Below are 24296 nucleotides of genomic sequence, written 5' to 3'. Positions count from 1 at the left end.
CCACATGGATGGCATAAAATACAGCTGAGTGGGCATGGATGTAATGCCTGGAATAGGTAGTATTCATAAAACCCTGAAAAAAAGGGCACAACAAACAGGAAGGGAGCAGGTGATGATGAAAGCCAACAAGACAGAAGAAAGGGTAACAACGAAGGAAACTCATAGTGAAAACTGTGAGAGTCTGAATGGTGTTGCAAACTGAAGACAAAGGTAAAGGCTTAATAGTAGATGAGTCCCATAGAGAACAGCCAAATGAGTCAAGAGACTGGAATAAGAAGTAGGCACATGAGACCCAGCATCTCAGGAAACAAGGTGACAGATACTGGCATATGTAACAAGACATTCGTTTTATGAAGAGTCTTGTGTATACTACTAGGGTGGCTGTTCCACAAAGGTAACACAGTAGGCTACTACTAATAATATATCTCATTTTCCGTGACTGTAAGTTCCCTGAGGACAGGGTCTATTTCAGATGGTTCCTAGGTATGGCAATCCTATTCCCATGGCCACAAGTGATGCAAAGAAGGGAAATGCTAGAAAATAGTTTCCTGGGCATAAGGACTGGAAGCCCTAGATTATTTACCTGGTTCTGGAGCACAGTGAGATATCCCTTTTCTACCATAAGAGGAACTGTATCAGCCTCTTCAGAACACCAAGAGAGGGAAACAGAAGCCTTTGGGGACAAAACCTCAATAAGTCATGGGAGAGCAATTCTGAACATTCTCTTAAACACTCTTTCAAAGGGGTATCATAGCTCTGTCAGGTTGTAGTCATACCCCAAATGTGACTGCTCCCAACACTCATCTGGCAGTGAGCCATATACACGGTTGCTGGTGACTGTGAGGAATAAACAAGGTAATAAGTGCAGAGCATCTAGCACAGTGCTTGGTACCCAGGATACAAGAGATGTTAGTTTGTATCTCCTTACCAACTCAAAGGATCAGGTGAATGCAATATTGCCAAGTAAAGTCACATTTTTCACTTTATTTTACTTTGGAGAATAAATTCGTGATATTTTGTTGTAAATGATCTTCCTAGTGAACAAAGTTCCACTTCCCATCATTCTAAATTCTTTTTTTTTTTTTTTTTTTTTTGAGAAGGGGTTTTTCTCTTGTTACCCAGGCTGGAGTGCAATGGCGCGATCTCGGCTCACCGCAACCTCCGCCTCCTGGGTTCAGGCAATTCTCCTGCCTCAGCCTCCTGAGTAGCTGGGATTACAGGCACGCACCACCATGCCCAGCTAATTTTTTGTATTTTTTTAGTAGAGACGGGGTTTCACCATGTTGACCAGGATGGTCTCGATCTCTTGACCTCGTGTTCCACCCGCCTCGGCCTCCCAAAGTGCTGGGATTACAGGCTTGAGCCACCGCGCCCGGCCTCTAAATTCTTAAAAATTATATTTGCTGAGTATTGCTTGGCGTGAGTAGGACTGATTTACAATAGGCAGATAAACGATTATAAAGAAATAGAAAGCAACTTTACTAGTCTATTTGATATGAATAACTAGGCATACTTTACAAAAAAAGAATTATTTTTCTTGTTAGATTAAAATGGGGCCGTCTTATACCTATCGATGTGCTCTTACTCTAAAACTGTGATAACGACAATGACCTTAAGAATACAGTTCTAGCATACTCTTTGGCCTTTTGAGTAAGCAACAGTCACAAATACATGACACTTAAAAACTCATGGAAGTTTAAAGACATATTAAAAAAGTCATTGCCTAAAATCCATCTAACAGTGGTCAAAATCAGAAGGGCCATATTTGGCAAAAATGAGATCATATTGTAAGTCTACAGAGTCCAGTATTTGATGCAGTATGCCCTTTTACTGCTTTCCTTTCATCCACTGGAGACAGAATGCATTCATACATTCATACAATATTAACTATGATGACACATGATTTACAAATACTGTATTTACTATGTCTCATGATCCCAAGGACTTGGGAGATGACAGTACAGCAAATGGAGTACTTGGCAGCCCAGGACATCATAAAGTGCTAAACTGAACTACACTCTAATCTGTTTGATATTTTTTTCAATGACAAGATGAAGACACAAATGTTCTACGCATCAACTTTAGGGCTGACACAAAGTAAGGAAAATGAAACTGAATAGAGGCTAAATCAGGATCTTGACATCTTGACATACTGGGCTAAAATTTACCAGGATGAAGTTTGAATTTAGGGTGAAAAAAACAAATACCCAAGTAAAATTAATAGATTATGGCTTCTTAGAAGCCAAAGTGACAAAGACTTAGGGATATAAATCTCAGTATTTAGGCAGTGTAATATGGAATCAAAACAATAACTACAACAAAAAACACTGAAAATAACTAAGTGGTTTCTTTGTGCAGGGACTTAAACACATGTACTTTTAATCCTCATAACAGCTCTATAATGTAGGTATTAGTCTTACCATTTAATTGAGGCTCTGTTATAACAAGTAGTTTGGGCCAAGGTCACAGAGCAAATTAGTAAAAAGCAGAGTTAAGCCTGGATCTGACTTGACAGCCTACACATTTTTCACTATACCATGCTGTGTGCTTTGCTTTGTGTCGATCAGTGTACTTCTACATGAAAACCTGTGTCCCACAGGGACGATGAAGGGATAAGCAAGGCTGACAGAGAAGAAATAGGCACCTGGTTAGTTCCCCAACAGAACAACCTCAAGTAGCTCACAGAGTTTACTATTTGGCCCTTATCCCTGTGTTACTATCAGAAATTACGAATATTAAGTAAGTAAAAGGCAACCTGGGAAGACTCTCTTTGGTGCCCCACGAGGTTTGCTGGTTGCCTTGTAAATTATGAAACATCTACTGCTGCCTGGAAAGGGCTTAGAGATGTGGAGTGCCAGTTTAGTATCACCTCTCATTTTAGTTTTCATTGCTCATACACACACACACACACACACACACAGAGTATAAAAAGACAACACAAAGTTTTGGTACAGCTGCTTCTAGTCACAGCAGATTCATCTTCTTGTTTATACAACATGGGCCATTCTTTATGCTTAAAAAAAGTGAAAACTCCCATGCATTTTCAAATATTAAAAAGCTAGGATGAACCACTATTATTAAAGTTTTAAAAAGGCTAGAAGATGTCATTCATTTGTCTGTACTTGTTTTCTGCAATTAAAAGTTTATAGATTTGGGAGGCTGAGGTGGGCGGATCATTTGAGGTCAGAAGTTTGAGACCAGCCTGGCCAACACCCTGTCTCTACTAATAATACAAAAAAAATGAGCTAGGCATGATGGTGCACATTTGCAATCTCAGCTACTCGGGAGGCTGAGGCATGAGAATCACTTGAACCCAGGAGGTAGAGGTTGCAGTGAGCCAAGATTGCGCCACTGCACTCCAGCCTGGGTGACAGAGTGAGACCTTTTTTTTTTTTAAAGTTTACAGGCAGAGTAACATTAGTGTTACCCAAAGGAGGTACAAACTGTCTTGTTTCAGGGTGATCTTTCTAGGCACTGAAAATAATTTTATTGGAGCACATTTGTTTAAATGATTGATTTTGTAGTAACATATCCTGACCTAAGCCCTTTCAATGATAACTTGAAAATAATTAAAGCAGTTTTATGGCTTTTCCCTGGTTCTGAAGAGAACAAAACAACCCACTGCAGACTCAGAACGGTTTCAAAAAGTTACAGTTCCAGAAGCAGGTATAATTCTCAATTTCACATAAAAAAAGCTTCCGGAAGCAAATATGCATTCACAGGAAGTTGCTTAGCAATAATGATAGGACAGCGCAAGACATGCAACTACTGAGGTACTATGCGGAGTAAAAAGATATATGAACAGGACGGTAAGAGGAGAGGAACAGGAAGCTGTTTTATCCACTAACAAGGAGCTCCGGGCTTCAGAAGCAGTGACACACAAGGTTTATGGCCATAGGACTCCAAGTTTCAACAGGGTAACTGTTATGAGACAGTGGCTTAAACTTATCAAATCTTCTGCTGTTTATCACTGAGAAAATTAAACAGGATATTCTAAACTAGCCTCTTTAGGTAACAGCCATGAAATGCCACAAGAGGCAGGAAACAGCATGAGCTAAGGTGGCAAAAGGTCCATGGAGTTGAGCGATGGGAACCCATTAGGGATGGAAAGAGTCTGGACAGGCTGAGAACAAACGGAGTGCCCAGGGACTGTGGCAAGCCCAAGGCCTGGGCAGGGATTTCTGCATGAGAGCAGTTGGAAGGAAAATGAGAAAAAATACTTTTTGAAGTAAGCCACTGACTCATGTCCACCAGTATGCCCTTTTTCTACATTTAAATTTGAAGTGGTTGCAAAATTCCTCTTGCTGTTCTCTGAGTAAACAGCATAACACTCTCATGGCTTTATTCTTGAGAACGGAAGCTGGCTTAGAAAGTGGAGTTATGATACTGAGACTGTGCTCAGGATAGAAGAATCTTATAGTCAATGCTGGATGCCCACAGCTCTGAGTGCTAGACTCACTCAGTAAGCAGCACTTAGTTGAAAACACAATTCTATCTATCTAAAGTGAGAATAAGGAACAAGCTCTTAATCCGGACCCTGTGGGTCAGCTAGTGCTGACCAGTTGCGGGGCACTGCTCTAGACTCTCAAGATTCTACAATGCCTTTGCAAAGGGAGTGTGTGCTGGTTCTTGCTTATGTCTTTGAAGAACTGTGGTCACCTCTTCCATTTCCTAAATGAGGGGCAGAGATAAGCACCAGAACAACATACTCTGTCACAATGACAGCAGTAGCTTTTGGGAAATAGGCATTTATTCTAGGTTATCAGCCAGAGAGCTTAGTGTCATGCATGTTGACGCCTACTAGAAAACAAAACAAACCAAAAAACCTCTAGGCGAATTGAAGATGAACCATACGAATTATTAACAGTTATCAAAGCACTCTCCCAAGGAGTCAATATCATCTCCTTTCTTATTTCAAATATTTATTATGTTTCATTCCTTTCCACTTTTCTCCCTGCCAATTAACATACAATAAGTGAAGACAACCCACCCAGCAACACCCTGTAAATGAAGTCCATTTTGATAAGGAATAGCAACTCTCGCGGCTTACAAAAACCACTATGCATGCTATAACTTGCCTGATGGGGAGCTGCCTGCTCCACAGAAAGATTTCCTGACTTAAAGAGTACCTATACCATTCTTCATTAATCTTTGTTAGTACGGCAAAGGAATCCAAATTAACTTTAATGTCAAAAGCTTGTACTCAGAAATATCTCGTCAGGTAGCTAGCACTGTCTTAAACCAAGCAAGACTATTTTATAAACTCTCACTTAACATTTATAAAGTAACTTTATATTACAATAATATACAAATATACATAATAATAAACACTTAGCAGTTTACAAAGAGCTCTCATATACATGATTTCAACTGATCTCACAGTAGCACCATGAGGTTAATACGATTACATTTATTTTTCCAAATAAGGAAACAGATGCAATGAAATAAAGGCACTCACTCGAATTCTCTCAGCTAGTAGCCTGGCAGAGGTAAAACTAGAGCCCAGGTTTGTCTGACTCCAAAGCCAATGCTATTTCTTTTAAATACAAATGTCTCTCAGAAAAAAAAGATAATATACTCTTGGAATTTTTCTTTCCCTATTATATCCAATGGACAAACGAAGCATTCACTTTTTCTTTCTGAGCTAGGGTCTTGCTCTGTTGCCCAGACTGGAAAGCAGTGATGCAATCATGGTTCGCTGCAGCCGTTACATCCTGGGCTAAAGTGATCCTCTCCTCTTACCCTCCTGAGTAGCTAGGACTATAGTATGTGCCACTATGCCTGGGTAAATTTGTTAATGTTTTGTAGAGACAGAGTCTCGAACTCCTGGGCTCAAGCAATCCTCCTGCCTTGACCTCCCAAAGTGCTAGGATTATAGATGTCAGCCACTGTGCCCTGCCTAAATGAACTTTTATTAAAACCTCTCCTTTAAACTCTGTAAATCAGAGTCTCCACAAAATACCCAGAAACTTGCATATGCTACAACCCAGGAACACAATACTTCTGAAACAACACTGCTGCTGTACCCCAGCTGGCCAGGGACTAAAGGGAGACTTAAGAGAATAGGAAAGCAATTTACCGTTAAAGGCTAAAGTGCAATTCAGTTCCCAGCAACTTGGCTGGGACTCTAGGCTATGACTGCTCTTTCTGTATGGTAAGAACGTCTTGAAATTTCACAGCTCAGACCTTTGTTAATATACTTACCATTTTTTTTCTCACATGTAACACTGTAAGTTAGCTTTGTTATCATTATTTATTTGTGCTCAATTTTTGGAAGCAGTTAAAATTGCTTAGGGGTTCATCAATTCTTCTTGATTTCAGAATAGAGCAGGTCACAGACTAAAAAGATTTCCTTAATAAGGCTTTTTAGGCTCAATTTGAGTTTTGCAACTGACATCGAGCACCTCTGTTTTTCTCCCTAATGGGGAGTGTAAGCTTTTGGTATTCAACCCTGAATATACACACAATTTTCTTGTGGTTCTCCATATGGAAACCATAGGGCAGAAATGACTCACAAATGAAACGTAAAAAATAGATTAAGAAACTCTACTTACTTAGGAGGAATTCTTAAAACTGTGTTCACATTTGTGGCTGGGACTACTGCTTGAAGGATGTGTTCAAGGGCTGTTAATCCACCAGCAGCTTGAAATGCAATCTGATCTGCCACATTCTAGACAGAAATACAAACAGAAGTCAGCCCAATTTCCCAGGAATAAAACTATAACCAAATGATACACATAGTCTGAAACATTCTGCTGGTTCAATTATTCTACAAATATTATTCTATAAATGTTTGCTGAATGCTACTCACTGCTAATTGTTTCAGTACTAGGAAATATGGATAAATAGGAGTGAGCATAAAAGACATGGCTGCTGTCCTCCATGAAGCTTCAAATCTGGTAGATGGCAAGCAAAGGCAACCAAAGCAAAAATGGACAAGTAAAAACCACATCAAGTTAAAAAGCTTCTGCACAGCAAAGGAAACAATCAACCAAGTGAACAGACAACCCACAGAATGGAAGAGAATATTTACAAACTATCTATCTGACTAGGGATTAACAAGAATATATAAGAGTTCAAACAACTCTGTAGGAAAAAAAAAATCTAACAATCCAGTTTTAAAACGGGCTAAAAATCTGAATAGACATTTCTCAAAAGAAGATACACAAATGGCAGACAGGCATATGAAAAGGTCCTCAACATCACTGATCATCAGAAAAATTCAAATCAAAACTACGATGAGATATTATCTCACCACAGTTAGAATGGCTTTTATCCAAAAAATAGGTAATAACAAATGCTGGCGAGGATGTGGAGAAAAGGGAACCCTTGTACACTATTGGTGGGAATGTAAATGACTACAATCACTATGGAGAACAATTTGGAGGTTCCTCAAAAAACTAAATACAGAGCTACCATACGACCCAGCAAGTCCACTGGTAGGAATATGCCCAAAAGAACGGAGATCCATATATCTAAGAGAGATCTCCTCTCTCATATTTACTTCAGCACCATTCACAATATAGCCAACAACTAGAAGCAACCTAAGTGTCCATCAGGAGATGAGCGGATAAACAAAATGTAGTACATACACAGAATGGAGTACTAATCAGCCATAAAAAGAATGAGACCCTGTCATCTGCAACAACATGGCTGGAAGTGGAGGTCTTTATGTTAAGTGAAATGAGTCAGGCGAAGTGAGACAAACTTCACATGTGCTCATTTACTTGTGGGAGCTAAACATTAAAACAACTGAATTCACGGTGATAGAGAATGGAAGGATAGGTACCAGAGTCTGAGAAGGGTATTGGTGGTGGGGGAAAGGTTCTAATAGGGGAGGAAGTGAGGACAGTTAATGAGTAAAAACAATAGAAAGAATAAGACCCAGTACTTGATACCACAGCAAGGGTGAGTATCATCAATAATCATCTAATTATACATTTAAAAATAACTAAAAGAATACAGTTGGATTGTTTGTAACAGAAAGGTGAATGCTTTAAATGATGGATACCCCATTTAGTAAATCACATTTACTCTGATGTGATTGTTAAGCATTGTATGCCTATATCAAAATATCTCATGTAAACCATAAACATATATGCAAACTATGTGCCCACAATAATTAAAAATTAAAAAAATATGAGTGGCTAGGACCAACACTAATCAGATATTTATAAATAAGGTGATTTTAATTGTAAGTACTCTGAAAGATAAAATGTTCTCTATAAGAATAATGGAGGAATCAACTATATGATGGAGAAAGGGTCAAGATAGGCTTCTCTGAGAAAACTGAGATTTTAAGACAAGCAAAAGAAAGGGGGAAGGGAAAAAGCACTCCAGGCAAAGGAAAAAATTTATATGTAAATTTTTGCAATACTCCTCTAAAAGTCAGTTTTATCACATTGTAATCTTAATTACCACCTAACAATACAGACTTCAACAAAGATTCCTTCTACTAGAATATTTGTCTTCAGCAATAGAAGATAATCTAGTATCTAACCATTTTAGCTGTATCCTTTTTTAAAAATACCATTTCAGCTATTTTGGACCAACATTAAGTAACAACATTAAGTAACCAAAACCTATGATTATTTCATGCAGCTTATGAATTGTATCTAATTCTTGTGGGAAATAACACTTCCAAGTTCTTTGCATTACTTTGGCGTGGGGAAGAGAAGAGTAATTCTATGCTACACTGTATGTTTTTAAGCATAGGCAGAATCACTGCAACATATATGTAAAAAATAAGATAACCTATTGTGACTTGAAGTGTGTCCCCCTCAAAATTCATATGTGGACCCCAACTCCCAGTACTTCAGAATGTAACTGTATTTGTAGAGAAGATCTTTAAAGAGGTAACTAAGTTAAAAGTGAGACTCTTAGAGTAGGCTCCGGTCCAATATGACTGGTGTTCTTATAAGAGGAGAAAGAGACACCAGGCTTACACCTGTGCAATCAAGAAGTCACATGAGGACACAGCAAGAGGTGGCCATCCGTGAGCCAAGGAGAGAGGCATCAGGAGCAAGCACACCTGTGGACACCTTGATCTTAGACTTCCAGCATCTATAACTAAGGGAAAATCCACTTCTGTTGTTTAAGCAAACCAGTCTGTGGCACTTTGTTATGGCAGCCCCAAGCAAACTAATACAAGCCCTCTATTACATCACCACCTTACATTTCTTCTAATACATTCCACAGCCTTGAAATTTTGAAATACTGAGGTTTTTTTGAAAAGGGAATGGGGAGGAGATATGAGTATACATAAGCTCTGTCAACATATTTGCCTGATTCTTCTGATGTTCTGAGCATTAATAATGTATCAATTACTGTCGCCAGTACATGTCTAGAGTTTAGCAGTGTAATAAATGCTTATCTTAATCATTCAACTGCTGTCTTTGTGCACAATAAAATATTTTGTGACAACAAGTTCATTGTGAAAGCTAGACAAGACTCATATGCTTAAGATTAAAAATTAATAATTTTGTTATTAATGGAAAATATTTCTTTGCAATAAAACAATCAAAAACTGCAAAATCCAGTTACTTAATAATTTGTTTAATGCTGTAATGCTGTTGTTATTCCCTCTTCTTATGCTAGGATGTCGATATATTCGGAAAACAGTAATAAGCTCTGTATTATCATATAATATACATAGAGAAAACTGCACCAATCATAATTGTACAGCTACGTGAGTAAAAACAAATTGAACATGCTGTGTAACCACTTCAAAACTAAAATACAAAGCTTTATAGCATGACATAGTATCCTTTGTGCCCATCCTTTTCACTCTCTCTCCCTTGTCCCAAAATGTAAAGGTTATTCTGACTTTTACTTTTCATATCTATGTCACACTTTATCCAACTGTATCTAGCTTTTTATTGGTTGACTGTTTATTTCTAAATTCATCCATGTTGCTGCCTATAACAGCAGTTCATTCATTTTCCTTGCTATTATTCCTTTGTCTCACCCTATATATCCGCTTATTGAAATGTTTCACTGCTGATTGACATTTGGCTTGTTTCTACCTTGACGCTTCAGACAACACTACTTTAAACATTTGTGCACATGTATCTGGCAATGTGATATGCAGCTTTGTTGGACAGGCTAGGAATAGAACTGCCGGGTTACAGAGTGTGCATTAGGTTCAGTTTTAGTAGCTATGGCCAAAGAGTTTTCTAAAATATTTGAAATAATATCTGCAGTATAGTGCTAATTTCAGTTATTCCACATGCTCACCCAAACTTGGTTTTACCAGTCTTTTTAACTTTAGTCATTGTAATGAGTATGTACTGGCATTATACTGAGGTTTTTATTTGCTGTTTCCTGATGACGAGGGGAACATCTTATGCTTATTGGCTGAACGTGGTTTAAAAATTTAATTTAGGTATATTTTATAATTGGGTGAAAGGCTCAGATCCTAAATATACTGTTCTATCAAATGAGAAATGCTTATCAAGACACACCCATTTTTATCACCCCAGAAAGTTCCCTCATGCTCCTTCCATGGTCAATCCCTCCTCCCTGAAGCAACCACTGATTTGTTTCATAGTTTTGACTATCACAGATTTTCTTTTTTTTTTCTTTTTGAGATGGAGTTTCACTCTTGTTGCCCAGGCTGGGGTACAATGGCATGATCTCGGCTCACCGAAACCTTTGTCTCCCGGGTTCAAGCGATTTTCCTGCCTCAACTTCCTGGGTAGCTGGGATTACGGGAGCCCGCAACGACGCCTGGCTAATTTTGTATTTTCAGTAGAGATGCAGTTTCCTCCAGTTGGTCAGGCTAGTTTCCTGACCTTAGGTGATCCGTCCCCCTTGGCCTCCTTAAGTGCTGGGATTACAGGTGTGAGCCACTGTGCCCGGCCCAACTATCATAGATTTTCCTATAAATGAGATCATATAGTACGTATAAATATTTTCTGGATTTAATTTGGTAGGAATTGGTTATTCTACCAGTAGTTTTAAAACAAGCCCAGGTAACTATGGAAACACCTCAAGTGTAGGGAAAATGGTGGAGGGTCAAGACGGGGATGTAAACACATACATACACCTCCTTTCTTATATGTGCAACAAATAAGGATTAAGATAAAATATTTTAAAACATTACAAATCATAACCATATTAAAAATTAAATGAAACATTTCTGTAAAACAGGGATGGAGAAGCTCATAGTAATACATAGGGGAAGGGCCCAATTTTTAGTAGATTCTCAAAAGAACATTTGCTCCCCTAGACTATCCCCTCTTCCTCAGCCTTCACACTGATTCAGCCTCCAAATTCTGAAAATTCTGCTTCTGTTATACTTCTTGCCTCTTCTATCCATGCCCATTGTTAATTACCATGTCAGTACCATGTCTAGTTAGGCTCTCATGGTATCTTGCTTGAGGTATTGTAGCAACCTCCTAAGTAGTATCTTTGGGTCCAAGCTTACCCTAACCAGTCCATTCTCTAGAACACTGCTTCCCAAACTCTATAGAATAAAAGCCAATTTTTTGTTTTTAAATTTTTTACTTCATTATAGAATAACACTTTTGTCAAATACAATACAGATGACGTACTGAACAAATGGGAAAAAATGTACTAAGTAGAAAGCCACATTTTAAAATAGTGTGAGAATGACCATACTGCCAAAAGCAATCTACAAATTCAATGCAATTTCCATCAAAATACCACCATCATTCTTCACAGAACTAGAAAAAACATTCCTAAAATTCATGTGGAACCAAAAAAGAGACTGCATAGCCAAAGCAAGACTAAGCAAAAAGGACAAATCTGGAAGTATAACATTACCTGATTTCAAACTATACCATAAGGCCACAGTCACCAAAACAGCATGGTATTGGTATAAAAATGGGCACATAGACCAATGGAACAGAACAGAGAACCCAGAAATAAACCCAAATACCTAACAGCCAACTGATCTTCGACAAAGCAAACAAAAACATAAAGTAAAGAAAGGACGCCCTATCCAACAAATGGTGTTGGGATAACTGGCTAGCCACACGTAGGAGAATGAAACTGGATCCTCATCTCTCACCTTATACAAAAATCAACTCAAGATGGATCAAGGACTTAAATCTAAGACCTGAAACTATAAAAACTGTAGAAGATAACATTGGAAAAACCCTTCCAAACATTGGTTTAGGCAAGGATTTCACGACCATGAACCCAAAAGCAATGCAATAAAAACAAAGATAAATAGCTGGAACTTAATTAAACTAAAGAGCTTCTGTACGGCAAAAGGAACTGTCAGAAAAGTAAACAGACAACCCACAGAATGGGAAAAAATCTTCACAATCTATACATACAACAAATAACTAATATCCAGAATCTACAAATAACTCAAATTAGTGAGAAAAATTAGCAAGAAGAAAACAATCCCAACAAAAAGTGGGCTGAGGACGTGAATAGACAATTCTCAAAAGGACATATACAAATGGCCAACAAACGTATGAAAAAAATGTTCAACATCACTAATGATCAGGGAGACGCAAATCAAAACCACAATGCGATAACACCTTACTCCTACAAGAATGGCTATAATAAAAAAATAAATAGATATTGATGTGGATGCAGTTTAAAGGGAACACTTCTACACTGCCGGTGGGAATGTAAACTAGTGTAGCCACTATGGAAAACAGTGTGGAGACTCCTTAAAGAACTAAAAGCAGAAGTATTTGATCCTGCAATTCCACTACTGGTATCTGCCCGGAAGAAAAGACGTCAATGTGCAAAAAAGATACTTGCTCATGCGTGTTTATAGCAGCACAATTCGTGACTGCAAAAATGTGGAACTAACCCAAATGCCCATCAATCAGTGAGTGGATAAAGACGCTGTGGGGTGTGTGTGTATAGATATATACACATATATCTATACACATATCTACACATTATACACACACACACACATACACACACACACACACACACACATATATAAATATATGAGGGAGTACTCAGTCATTAAAAGAAATGAATTAATGGCATTTGCAGCAACCTGGATGGGATTGGAGACTATTATTTTAAGTGAAGTAACCCAAGAATGGAAAAGCAAACATTGTGTGATCTTACTCATAAGTGGGAGCTAAGTATGACGATGCAAAGGCATAAAAATGACACAATGGGCTGGGTGTGGTGGCTCATGCCTATAATCCCAGCAGTCTGAGAGGCCAAAGTGGGTGGATCACTTGAGGTCAGGAGTTGGAGACCAGCCTGGTCAACATGGTGAAACCCTGTCTCTACTAAAAATACAAAAATCAGCCAGGCGTGGTGGTACATGCCTGCAATCCCAGCTACTTGGAAGGCTGAGGCAGAAGAATCACTTGAACCCAGGAGGCGGAGGTTGCATCGAGCCGAGATTGCACTACTGCACTCCAGCCTGAGTGACAGAGCAAGACTCCATCATAAAAACAAACAAACAAACAAACAAAAACCCACAAGGGACTCTGGGGACTCAGGAGGAAAGGGTGAGGAATAAAAGACTACACATTGGGTATACTGCTTGGGTGATGGGTGCACCAAAATCTCACAAATCACCATTAAAGAACTCACTCATGTAGCCAAATACCACCTGTTCCCCAAAAACCTATGGAAATAAAAATAAATAGATAAAATGGTAGATGCAACAGACATAAAATTACTCTGTCAACTTGCAAAATTTACTCTTGTGTATTTACTTCATTTTGGTAACAGTGGCCTGACCCCAGCTTATGGCCTTCATTTGAGAAGTCCTGCCCTGGATACACAATGAAGAAATACTCTAAAGAGTAAATGTCATTATGTCACTCTTTGTTTCAAACACTCCAGGGATGACTTCTTCACAGAACGAGATCCATGCACCTTAGAACGATTCTTCAGAATCTGATCCCTCTCCAATAGCCTCCTTCCCTGCCAGGACCCCGGCCTTCCTCGCAACCTAACATATGACCCCTACTTTTTCATGCCTCTGTGCTTTTGCATAAACTCTTCCTTTTCAGGAAGGAAAAAACTCCCGTCTTCATCTTTGTATTCTCACTAAACTCTGAGCTTGCTGATGTCAAGAGATCAAGTCTGCTTCATCATCACATCCCAAAAACTTAGCACAGGGGACTGCACTCAGTAATGCTCAACAGTGGCTGCTGAATGAGAAGGAAGGCTGACAAAGATTCTCTTACATTATGCATGATTTTAACTGTAAAAACACAAACAATAATTTCTCTGCTATGATTCTAGGATGAAATCCTCCAGTCTGGTTATTATGTTTGCCTCACAGAATAGTTTTTCACTGGAAATGAGCTTCATGACCAAAGAATGAGATTCAGCTTTCCAAGACTGAAGGACATGTTCAACCTTAACTTCCTTAACAACCATCAAGGAAGGAACTAAACTCTCCTATCATATTCCATTTTAGTGTAAAGACTTTAGGTATTGACATCTCTCAATTCAAAAACAGGGTATGGAGTACTTTAAGCCAAGCGGAAGCACCAGTGGATCAATCTGTCCACAGGGAAACCGAGCAGCACCACTGCTGTTCCTGCAGACCCCTCCGCAATGGGAGGACACTGCGTCACCAGTGCAGATGTGGAGGGGAAAAGGAGTGAGTAAAAGCAGATCATTTTAATGTATACATCTATGTCTTAAAAAAAAACCTCTGAAAAACCCTCAAAGTCTTTTCTGCAATGCCAACAACATGGATGTGACCTCTTGAAAAACTTAAGACACAAGCTCTAACAGATATTAAACAGGACCAAATAAGCCAATTGCAGGAAGATATAGGCCATTCAGAGCCAACTTTTTACTAATGTACAATTGAAAACTGAAGTTTTAGTTTATTATTTGCAGCTTTTCAAAAACCAAAAAACAAAATCAACTGTGGTATCTCCCAAATCACCCCCTGGAGTTAAGGAAGATTCTGGCTACGTGTACTTCTGGATTAGAGAGGCAACAAGCCACCTCTGAGCTCTTCCATCGAGCATGGCCAGATAGAAACACTGCTCAGTAACTTCCTAAGTTCCTCATGTCCCACATCAACCCCTATTCATCCCATCACCTCTGCCCTACCTCATGGTCTCATTCTCTCTGTCTGCAAGCTCCTCAAGAGTGGCATCTGACTCATCTTTGCAGCCCCAGTCCTGGCAAAGAGCAGAAATGGTAAATACCTGATAGACAAGTGATGGAACAAAAGAATGAACCAATGAAAGGATTTATTTCAGACACTAAAAATGTCCCATGAGATATAACAGATGAACACAATAGAGGCATGTTATTATAAGAAGGAGAAATGCCACTCACTGGATCCCATTCCCAACTGTTTATATGTGAATACGGATGAAACAATGCTGTGATATTAGAGACAACCTCCGCATCTCATGGGGACAGAAACGGAAAATCAAGATGTCTCAGTGATGAGCCAACCAAATGTGAAAACTAAGAGAGGAAAAAAAACCTTCCCAAGCATGTAGTGTTAAATACCTTATATGCAAATCAAAAAAGGAAATAATTGGCCAGGCACAGTGGCTCACGCCTGTAATCCCAGCACTTTGGGAGGCCGAAGTAGGCGGATCACCTGAGGTCAGATCTAGACCAGCCTGACCAACATGGAGAAACCCTATCTCTATTAAAAATACAAAATTAGCTGGACCTGGTGGCGTATGCCTGTAATCCTAGCTACTCGGGAGGCTAAGGCAGGAGAATTGCTTGAACCTGGGAAGTGGAGGTTGCAGTGAGCCAAGACTGCACCACTGCACTCCAGCCTGGGCAACAAGAGCAAAACTCCGTCCCCCCCCAAAAAAAGGAAATAATCTTCATACAAATACAGGTAGACTTAAAGGACACAGAAAGCTTCCCAATCCTTGTTTCTCTTTTTGTACCACACCAACTTCCCATGCCAATCACTTGGCGCTTCTTATACAGTGCTCCTATTCTATTTCTGGATGCCTTAATGCCGCGAATACTCTTCATATACCATTTATGCTTGTCCCTATCCCTCAGCATCGAGAAAAGTAAGTACACTAAAAATGCTTAACCATAATTATCTTCTCCATCCAAACTGCCACCTTTCCAACTTGTAATGTTCAAATGCTCTCCCAATCCCTTAAGACCAAGATCAAATGTTGCTTCTTCTGTTAAGTCACTCAGATCCCCTCAACTAAAGTCAAAGCTCTCTGTTAATTTAGCTGCATTTTTTTGTGTGGCCCTTCCCACTTTCCACTTCATATAAAGTTATTTGTGTCCATGTACTAGACTGTAAAGCCTAAGCTCTCCTGTGCCTGTGCTCCTATCCAGGGCCAGGCACATGATGCACACACTGTGGGTATCAAGCCAAGTTTTTTCAGTGACTGGAAACATTTCATTCTAGAAAGGTGAACTCCCTTTCACCCCTTATCTAATTCTCTACATTCAGACATATGAAACTGGAAAAAACCTTAATAAAGAGCTTTATAATTCTGATTTGATTGAGAAAAACATAACTTTAAAGATAAAATGTGTAGCTTTCCTTATGTACCTGGCATAATACCTTAAAAGCTCTGCCTTCCCCTGCTCTCTCCCGCTGTGAGACTGACAACTGACTAATAGGATTAGTGGCTCCATTCTAATAACCCCACTTAGCTAAAGGCCGGCAAAAAATGACAGTCTCAATCTGAATTACACAGCCAGGGAATCCATCCAATTATTAACTAGAGTAACTGTTATTACCTCTCCCAATCAAAGAAGAGGCAGCTGTTAATCTTTGGCGGCCTGCAAAGGCTAGTGGCCTTTGTACTTGACTTTTCTGTAGACAATAATTATGTTCTTTGTGATCAGGGAGGAAGGCCTTCAAAGCTTTTTAGACAGAGGTGGCAGATGGGGAAAACTGTTTGCGTGTTCATTAGCAGTATAGGCTAAATTTGTTCTGAGCATCTGTGGCACCTTAAGACCTGTTTAGAGATAATACAAGTAGATTTTGGCAAGTCCATAAATTTAGAACTCAGTAGCCTAATTTATAGAGATGAGAAGATCCTGAAGTGAAAATTTTTATGGTTGTTTTTCCCAATATGGAAAACTTTACTAACACTTAAGAGACATCGTTTTCACTTTTCTACTATTCTTATCTGTTAATATTAGTTTAAAAGAAGCAAGCATAATGAGAGGATGCTCCTTGTTCTGTTTTTCCCTTACAAGCTTTCCAACTTCTGGCTTCTTCATATTCCCATGATCTACCTAAATATCTACGCTCAGCTTTTCACCTGTAGGCACTAACACTGACAGCACTCAGGTTCTGGGGTCAAGGATGTTATAAGAACAAAACCATATACTGTGGGAATGTGATGCCAAAAACCATAAAATTATAAGCTACAGTTTGAAGGCTTAGGTGATACAGTAAGTGGGGCCGAGAGGCAAGAAACGCGTTCTCAGGATTAAAGGAACAGTTCCTTTGCAATGCTTATTAGAAGTTGGACCCTTTGGAAGGCGCTCCCTGAGGGAGCTGAATTGTGCCATTTCTGACCCATCTGGACTAAGGGAGAAAAGAGCGGAGTGAGTCAGATAACTGAAGGACAGAAGCAGACCACAAGACCTCAGTGCTCTTTCTCTTTCTTTTTAAGCTGTTATGAGGTAGATGACCAAAGATTAGTGTGAAGAGTTCATTACTGCAGTCCGACAAAGCTCACAACAGTTATTTTGATCTTCCTTGCGCTCAAGTTCTCCAAAGCTGCCAAGTGGCAGGCACTGGGCCAGGACCAGCACTGATAGTCTAGTAAGCAGTAGACTTATAAATAGATAAATGCAATACAGTGAGATAACGGTGATAGCGTGGGGATATAAAAAGACGCACACAGAAGAAATGATTCCTTTGACTAACTCTTTAGAACACAACTGGTGTCAACATGGACAGTTTTCCGAGCTACTATGCTCTCAAATGAAAAGACAAAGGACCTAAGTCAAGAATGTCTATATGAGGTTCCTTGTACAACTTCTTGATACTCCAACGATTCTCAACTTCCAAGTCTACCCACTGGTTTACAGTAGAACCTTATGAATCTTAACACAGCAGTTCCTTTTTTCCTTGACCTTATATCTTGAATGTTTTAAGGTTTGAAGCTAAAAGAAATTTGGGACTATGAGAGCAAATATAATTTGCTTTGGGTAAATGGGTTACATGGCCAAGAGCCAGCAACATGGGCAAACTCTATTGGGTCCAGCAGTTTCTAGGGGGCAGGACCTTAGAGCTCAGAGGCTCTTCTCAGAGGTGGCAATGTCTACGTTCTCTCCATCATAACACTTCTGATTCTTCTATTTGTTTGGTTGTAAACTAAATCATCATGATTACAGTATCTGTTTACTTTATCACAAACTAGATTGTGAGCTCTCTAGCAGCTGGCATTATGTTTGTATTGGGTCTAGCAAAAAGTAGGTATTCAATAAATATTTGCTGACTCAAAGAATAAAGTTACAATTAATTTAATTTCTGGGGCTCTGACATCAGAAATTCCCTTAAGAGGAGAGAGAGCCCATCAATGAGAAAGAAAAGGCTTACAGACCCATAGCCTTGGAAAAGTCAAGGTAAGGGTACAAGTAAGCTAGAAACTTTGGAAAATGTTACTGGTCTTTATCTGTGCTGACAAGACAAGGCAGGTCCTGGTTGTAGGCCTGCCTGAAGGGAAAGAGGGAAAGGAGAGACCAGAGAGGTGACGGCTAACCACAGGCCCTTTCTTAATCATCCTGTCCTATTCATCTTGGTATCAGTTTTTTTGCGCTTTTCTTAGGGAAAGTAGTGACCCAGAACTTTCTCTATCCTGAGGGACCGTGGTGGGGAGGCGGGGGGTGGGGAGTGGTGGTGTGGAGCAATTCTTGGGAGTCAAAACAAACTTGAGGAGGAAACAGGAACCCAGATCTTACTTTTCTCAAATTACCATCCTGGAGGGCTACTGGGAGCAACATTTTGAGGGCTTACCATGAGGCCGGCCCTGGGCTATCCTCACATATAAGCCATCACAACAATCCTGTGATATAGGACTCATCAGCCCCTTTATACAGATAAGGAAATCAGTCTTAACAACAATCAGTTACTTGCTCAAATGTACAAAGCTATGGGTAGCAGAGTTGGGGACTGAGTCTAGGTTTGTCTGACTTTGGAGTGTGGAATGGGTTTATACCAAGAATGTTGTGGGAAAATCTTGCATGTAACTGTAAGTATGTGCTTAGCTTTTGGCACCCTTATCTCTAAATAGCCCAAATTTGTAAAATCTTGGGCTACTTAGAGCCCAAGATATTACAAAATCGATCAATCAATCTATCTATGTATATGTTATATATATTGAAATATATTTTTAAAACTTTTTATTTTCAAGTAATTTTAGATTTATAGAAGGGCTACAAGGATAGTAGAGAGGGCTTGTATGCCTTAGTCTAGCCTTCCTTCATATTAACATCTTACCTAACCATGTTATGTTCATCAAAACGAAGAAATTACACTGGCACTACACTTTTAACTAACCTACAGCCTTTGTTTTGATTTTCTCAGTGTTTCTATTGACACCCCTTTTCTGTTCCAGGATTGAATCTAGCATACCACACTGCATTTAGCTTAATAATATTTTAAAGATAAGTAAAGTTACTTTTAGGATTAGAGGTGGGATTCTGAGCTCTCTTATATTAGCATTCACTAGCAGCTTAAAGAAAAAAAATCCTTGAAATAATCCAGACTCAAAGAATGTAAAGGAATGTTAAGTTTGACTATCACAAATAAATAAAAAAGGAAATGAAAGAGCTAACTAGATTCTAAGGGACTGAAATATGAGTAGTTCTTTTAACCAGTGGTGCAGTTCTTGAGATTGCCAGGAAATGGGAAGAAATGTGCACACAGCAGGAGGGAAGCAGGCCTTTGGTAAGACTGGAGGAAATGTGGGAAAATGTGGCACCAGGGTTAGAAGAGACTCCAGGTGGCCCAAGATGGCCTCCCTGCAGCTCAAGCCCCAACTGCTCTTCAATACTTCCTCAGCCAGGGCATCTTTCAAAACACTTCTCTTCCTGGATGTCAGAGAACTGGAGCTCCCACCTCTGCAGGCTCTGCTTCCAACTCCAGCACAGATACTGTTCCACAGACTTTAGAGTAAGCCTTTTCCACTTGTGCTGTGATAAGATATTTGTTGCAAGATTTTTTTTTTCATTCCAAGAAGCAGCTGGGGTCTTTAGATGAGGCAAAAGCAAAGTCAAGCACAGCTAATTTTAGAGGTGATCCTGTTAGCAGGCACTGGGTCTGCTTAATTTAGTCGAAAGGAAACGAAGGGAAGGAAACAGCTAGTGATAGGCAGGGTCAGGGTTTTTTCAGATGGATTATCTGGAGCCTGCTGTCTGGTTTAGATCCTCCTGTTCTCTAGCACCTAAAAGGTGTATGGGAGAAACACAGGAGACAAAAACACTGCAAAATGTGTTCTTGTCAGACTATCTGCTACAAAATGCAGCAAGGAAGAAGACAAAGATGAACAGCCCTTCAGCAAGGGGGCTTCGAGGTACCCATGTTAATCTTTACTTTGCTCATGGATGAACACTGTTTAACATTGCTGTGCTGCTGTTCTCCATTATAATGTCATAAATAATACTGTCTTATGTAGAGAACAGCATGAAAGGCTTTTTCAGAATATCTGGTCTTTCTTCTTGATTTTGCTAAAGCAAACATGATCACATGTTTACTGAAGAGTTAATATTGCCCCACTGAATTCTAACTTCAGAGCTACTCTGTGCTGCTACTCTTAGCTGGTAAGAATAAGACCTTTACCAAAGGTGAATGGAAACATTTAAAAGGCTGCTCATTTAAGGCAAACAAAACTCAGAGGAGTCGTTAAGCCTGGAGGACACCCGACCATCAAAGAATTTTATTTCCTTATAAAAAGGCAAATATAAAATCCCTTCTTCTTCACAAGGAGCACTTTAAGCTCATTCAAAGAGAAATTTGAAGATCAGTTTATATTTATACAATGCTTTTAATCTGAAATTTAAAATACATTTAGCTTTAAGTCAGCAGGCAAGTTTATATCCTCACTACATAGGCAAGGAAAGCCATCATATAGAAAAGAAATGTAAAGATCCTAAAAAAATCTTACCTCTGAAAATATTCATTTGTAAACAATACATGGCACACAACACCAGCAGGCCTTTTTTAACAGGGAAAGGGAGAAGTAGGCATCTGAGAAAGACAGGCAGAAATGATGTATTTTATCAGGGGAGTGAGGTAGAAAGACCATTTAGGGTTGCTGACTTTGTGATGTAAGTGATTTCACAGTAAGTCTTGCTCTAGCAGCTGTAGCCCAGAACAATTACTGTCCTCTGGACTGTGAGCACCTTACGAGCACGGACGGTGTATCCACTGTTCAGAGGCTATTAGAACACGGGCTAAGAGAGGATGGCTTGTGAAATAATTCTGCCAGAGTTTGGATCTTAACGCCTCCCCTTACCAGCCACATAACATCAGGCAAATTGCTTATCCTCTTGACGCCTCTGTGTTCTTATTCATATAACAGGGCTAATACTTCCTATCTCAAGTGCTTGTTTAGATGGCTGAATAATCTGTATAAATGATGATCATCTTTAAATTCTGCCCCCTCAAACTCCTCTTTTCTAGCTAAATAAGTGCCTAATACATTTTTACGAAATAAATGTTAATTTCTACTCTAAAGAGTTTTTGCTTTTCTTAGGCTTCACATTTCATTTCTATTTCATTCAAAGCTAAGTGATACTCATAACAGTAGCCCCTTAATGTTCTTCATGGACATATCCTGGGATCTTTGTAATATCTTAAAACTGTACTACAGTATGATTTCTTTCATAATACCTATATTTTAGCTAAGAGTCTAACTACTCATTCATGTTACTTCCACAACGGGGCCTTCTCTTACCTCTAGATTGTGTTTAGTTTTCCTACTGTATCCATGAACAACTGTGTATTTCCTCAGCTGTATTAGTCATCACTCTTTTTTGTAATTACTTGTCTAGAGGGACTGAGCCTATAGCTACCTTTTTTTTTTTTTTTTTGAGTCAAACTTTCACTCTGTCACCCAGGTGTGGCAGTGGTGTGATCTCAGGTCACTGCAGCCTCTACCTCCTGGGCTTAAGTGACCCTCCCACCTCAGCCTCTCCAGTAGCTGGACTACAGGCATGTGCCACCATACCCGGCTAGTTTTTGTATTTTTAGTAGAGATGAGGTTTTTCCATATTGCTCAGGCTGGTCTTGAACTCCTGGGCTCAAGTGATCCACCCACCTTGACCTCCCAAAGTCCTGGGATTACAGTCGTGGGCCACTGCACCCAGCCTATAGCTGTCTTATCACTGCTGTTTCGCATGTGCTTGCTACATTTTAAAAAATCACTAACATTTGTTGAACTCATACACACACACACACCCTCCAAGTACTCTCCTAAGTGCTGCCTCGTAAGAACTGTCTCAAATCACAAGAGCGGGCGGTTGATACGATTACTATTCCCATTTACATGGGGAAACTAAAGCTCAGAGAAAATAAGTAGTTGGCTTATTACTATATAAACAGTAAATGCTGATCTGGAAATCAAACCCAGATACGTCTGACTCTAGAATCTGTGCTTTTGAACATCATACTATATTGCCTCTGTGCAAGGTATACAATGAAAAACAAAATTGTTTAATTGAGCTAAAATGTCTATAAAGTGAATGCAATCATATAAAGTGTCAGTGTTGGGAAGTTTTCCTAGACAGATGATAGTCCTACAGACATCATGAACTAAAAACGTTTAGATCAGAGATGGTTGTATGTTACTCCTGAGAGAAAGGCTATTGAAGCTTTGAAAAGGGTCACTATTGGCCGGACGCGGTGGCTCACGCCTGTAATCCCAGCACTTTCAGAGGCCGAGGTGGGCGGATCATGAGGTCAGGAGATCAAGACCATCCTGGCCAACATGCTGAAACCCCGTCTCTACTAAAAATACAAAAATTAGCTGGGCAAGGTGGCACCTGCCTGTAGACCCAGCTGCTCAGGAGGCTGAGGCAGGAGAATTGCTTGAACCTTGGAGGCGAAGGCTGCAGTGAGCCGAGATTGCACCACTGTACTCCAGCCTGGGCAACAGAGTGAGACTCTGTCTCAAAAAGAAAAGAAAAGGGTCATTATCCAAGTAGCTAAGGATCAATGGTAAAAGATACAAAATAAGTACAGAATTTGGAAATTTTAGATTAGGAAGAGACTTGAAAATTATGTCATTTATTTATGAAAATAAAATACTATTAGATGAGACAAAGATGTGCCTTGGAATATACCAGGATGGCCATTTTGGGTATCTGCAGTTTTACTAGCTTTTTATGGTATATTTTATAACCTACTGTCTTGGATTCACATATAAACAGGTTTTGTTATATCAATTCAGCAAACTCTCTAGTATCTAGAATATATAAGAAATGCATAGCTGGTGCTTTAGAAGACCAAATCTAAGGTTAGCAAAAAACAAACAAAAAAACCCCCAAATAATTAGGCCAGGGGTGCTGGCTCATGCCTGTAATCCCAGCACTTTGGGAGGTTGGAGAGAGAGGATCTCACGAGGCCAGGAGTCCGAGGCCAATTTTCATTAGTTAGTAAACTGAAGTAATAAGACAAGTTAGCCCTTCATAGCTGTACTTCAGTTACCCATTTGTGTCCCTGATGTTACGATTAGTTATCACAATAATACATAAATGATATACAAAGCTGTTAAAAATATTAACAAAATGGTCTACTAATTAGAAAACACAACTTGTTGAAATACTGTCCTTTATATATTCCTCCCATAATTCCAAAACAGGTTAGCTTAACTCTCATGAGGTATTAATGTCTTTAATAAATAAAGTGGCACACTGCTTTAAATAAATCTATTAAATTGGTTTAAAAAATCTATTAAATATGTTTAAAATCTATTAAATTTGTTTCTATGGCAATGGATGCAAAGAGAGCAAACAAGTCTCTAAAGTCTTCCAACAAATGAACTCAGCAGTCTTACAGCACTGTGTCCCCAGACACCAGGGTACTTATTTATTACTGATCTTAAATATAAGGAAGTTAATGCATTATTCAGAAATGCATTATACATTTTACTGTTTGTGTTACAGAGAATTTAATTCAGAGAATGGTTTTTGCCAACAAGAATTTAGTGTAAACTACACATAAAAAATCATGTAATTTGTTTCTGACAAGTGATTTATACAACAATTTTTGTTCATCAAAATAGCCTGTTAGTGCGTAACATTACTTGTCATTTACGTAAGGAATTCTATTCTGAAAACTTCAAAATGCATTATTACTAACTTTAGTTTTTTAAAAATTGTAAAAAATTATGAATAATAATAAT

At 39.1% G+C, this 24296-nt stretch overlaps 1 protein-coding gene across 3 annotated transcripts in view; it reads right to left on the bottom strand.

The window, feature by feature from the left end:
* SCAPER (S-phase cyclin A associated protein in the ER) overlaps window positions 1–24296 on the bottom strand; it is a 537506-nt gene that overhangs the window by 172103 nt on the left and 341107 nt on the right. For all 3 annotated transcript variants that reach the window (XM_032267297.1, XM_032267296.1, XM_032267298.1), the window contains one exon: window positions 6555–6670. In XM_032267297.1, the coding sequence (XP_032123188.1) occupies window positions 6555–6670 (116 nt within the window). The remainder of the gene's footprint in view (window positions 1–6554; window positions 6671–24296) is intronic.

Source organism: Sapajus apella, unplaced genomic scaffold (genome assembly GCF_009761245.1).
Source record: "Sapajus apella isolate SASKATOON/1434 unplaced genomic scaffold, GSC_monkey_1.0 scaffold168, whole genome shotgun sequence".
NCBI classification, from domain to species: Eukaryota; Metazoa; Chordata; class Mammalia; order Primates; family Cebidae; genus Sapajus; species Sapajus apella.
Note: the sequence above shows the minus strand (reverse complement) of the source record. Positions and strands in the feature narration are given on the sequence as shown.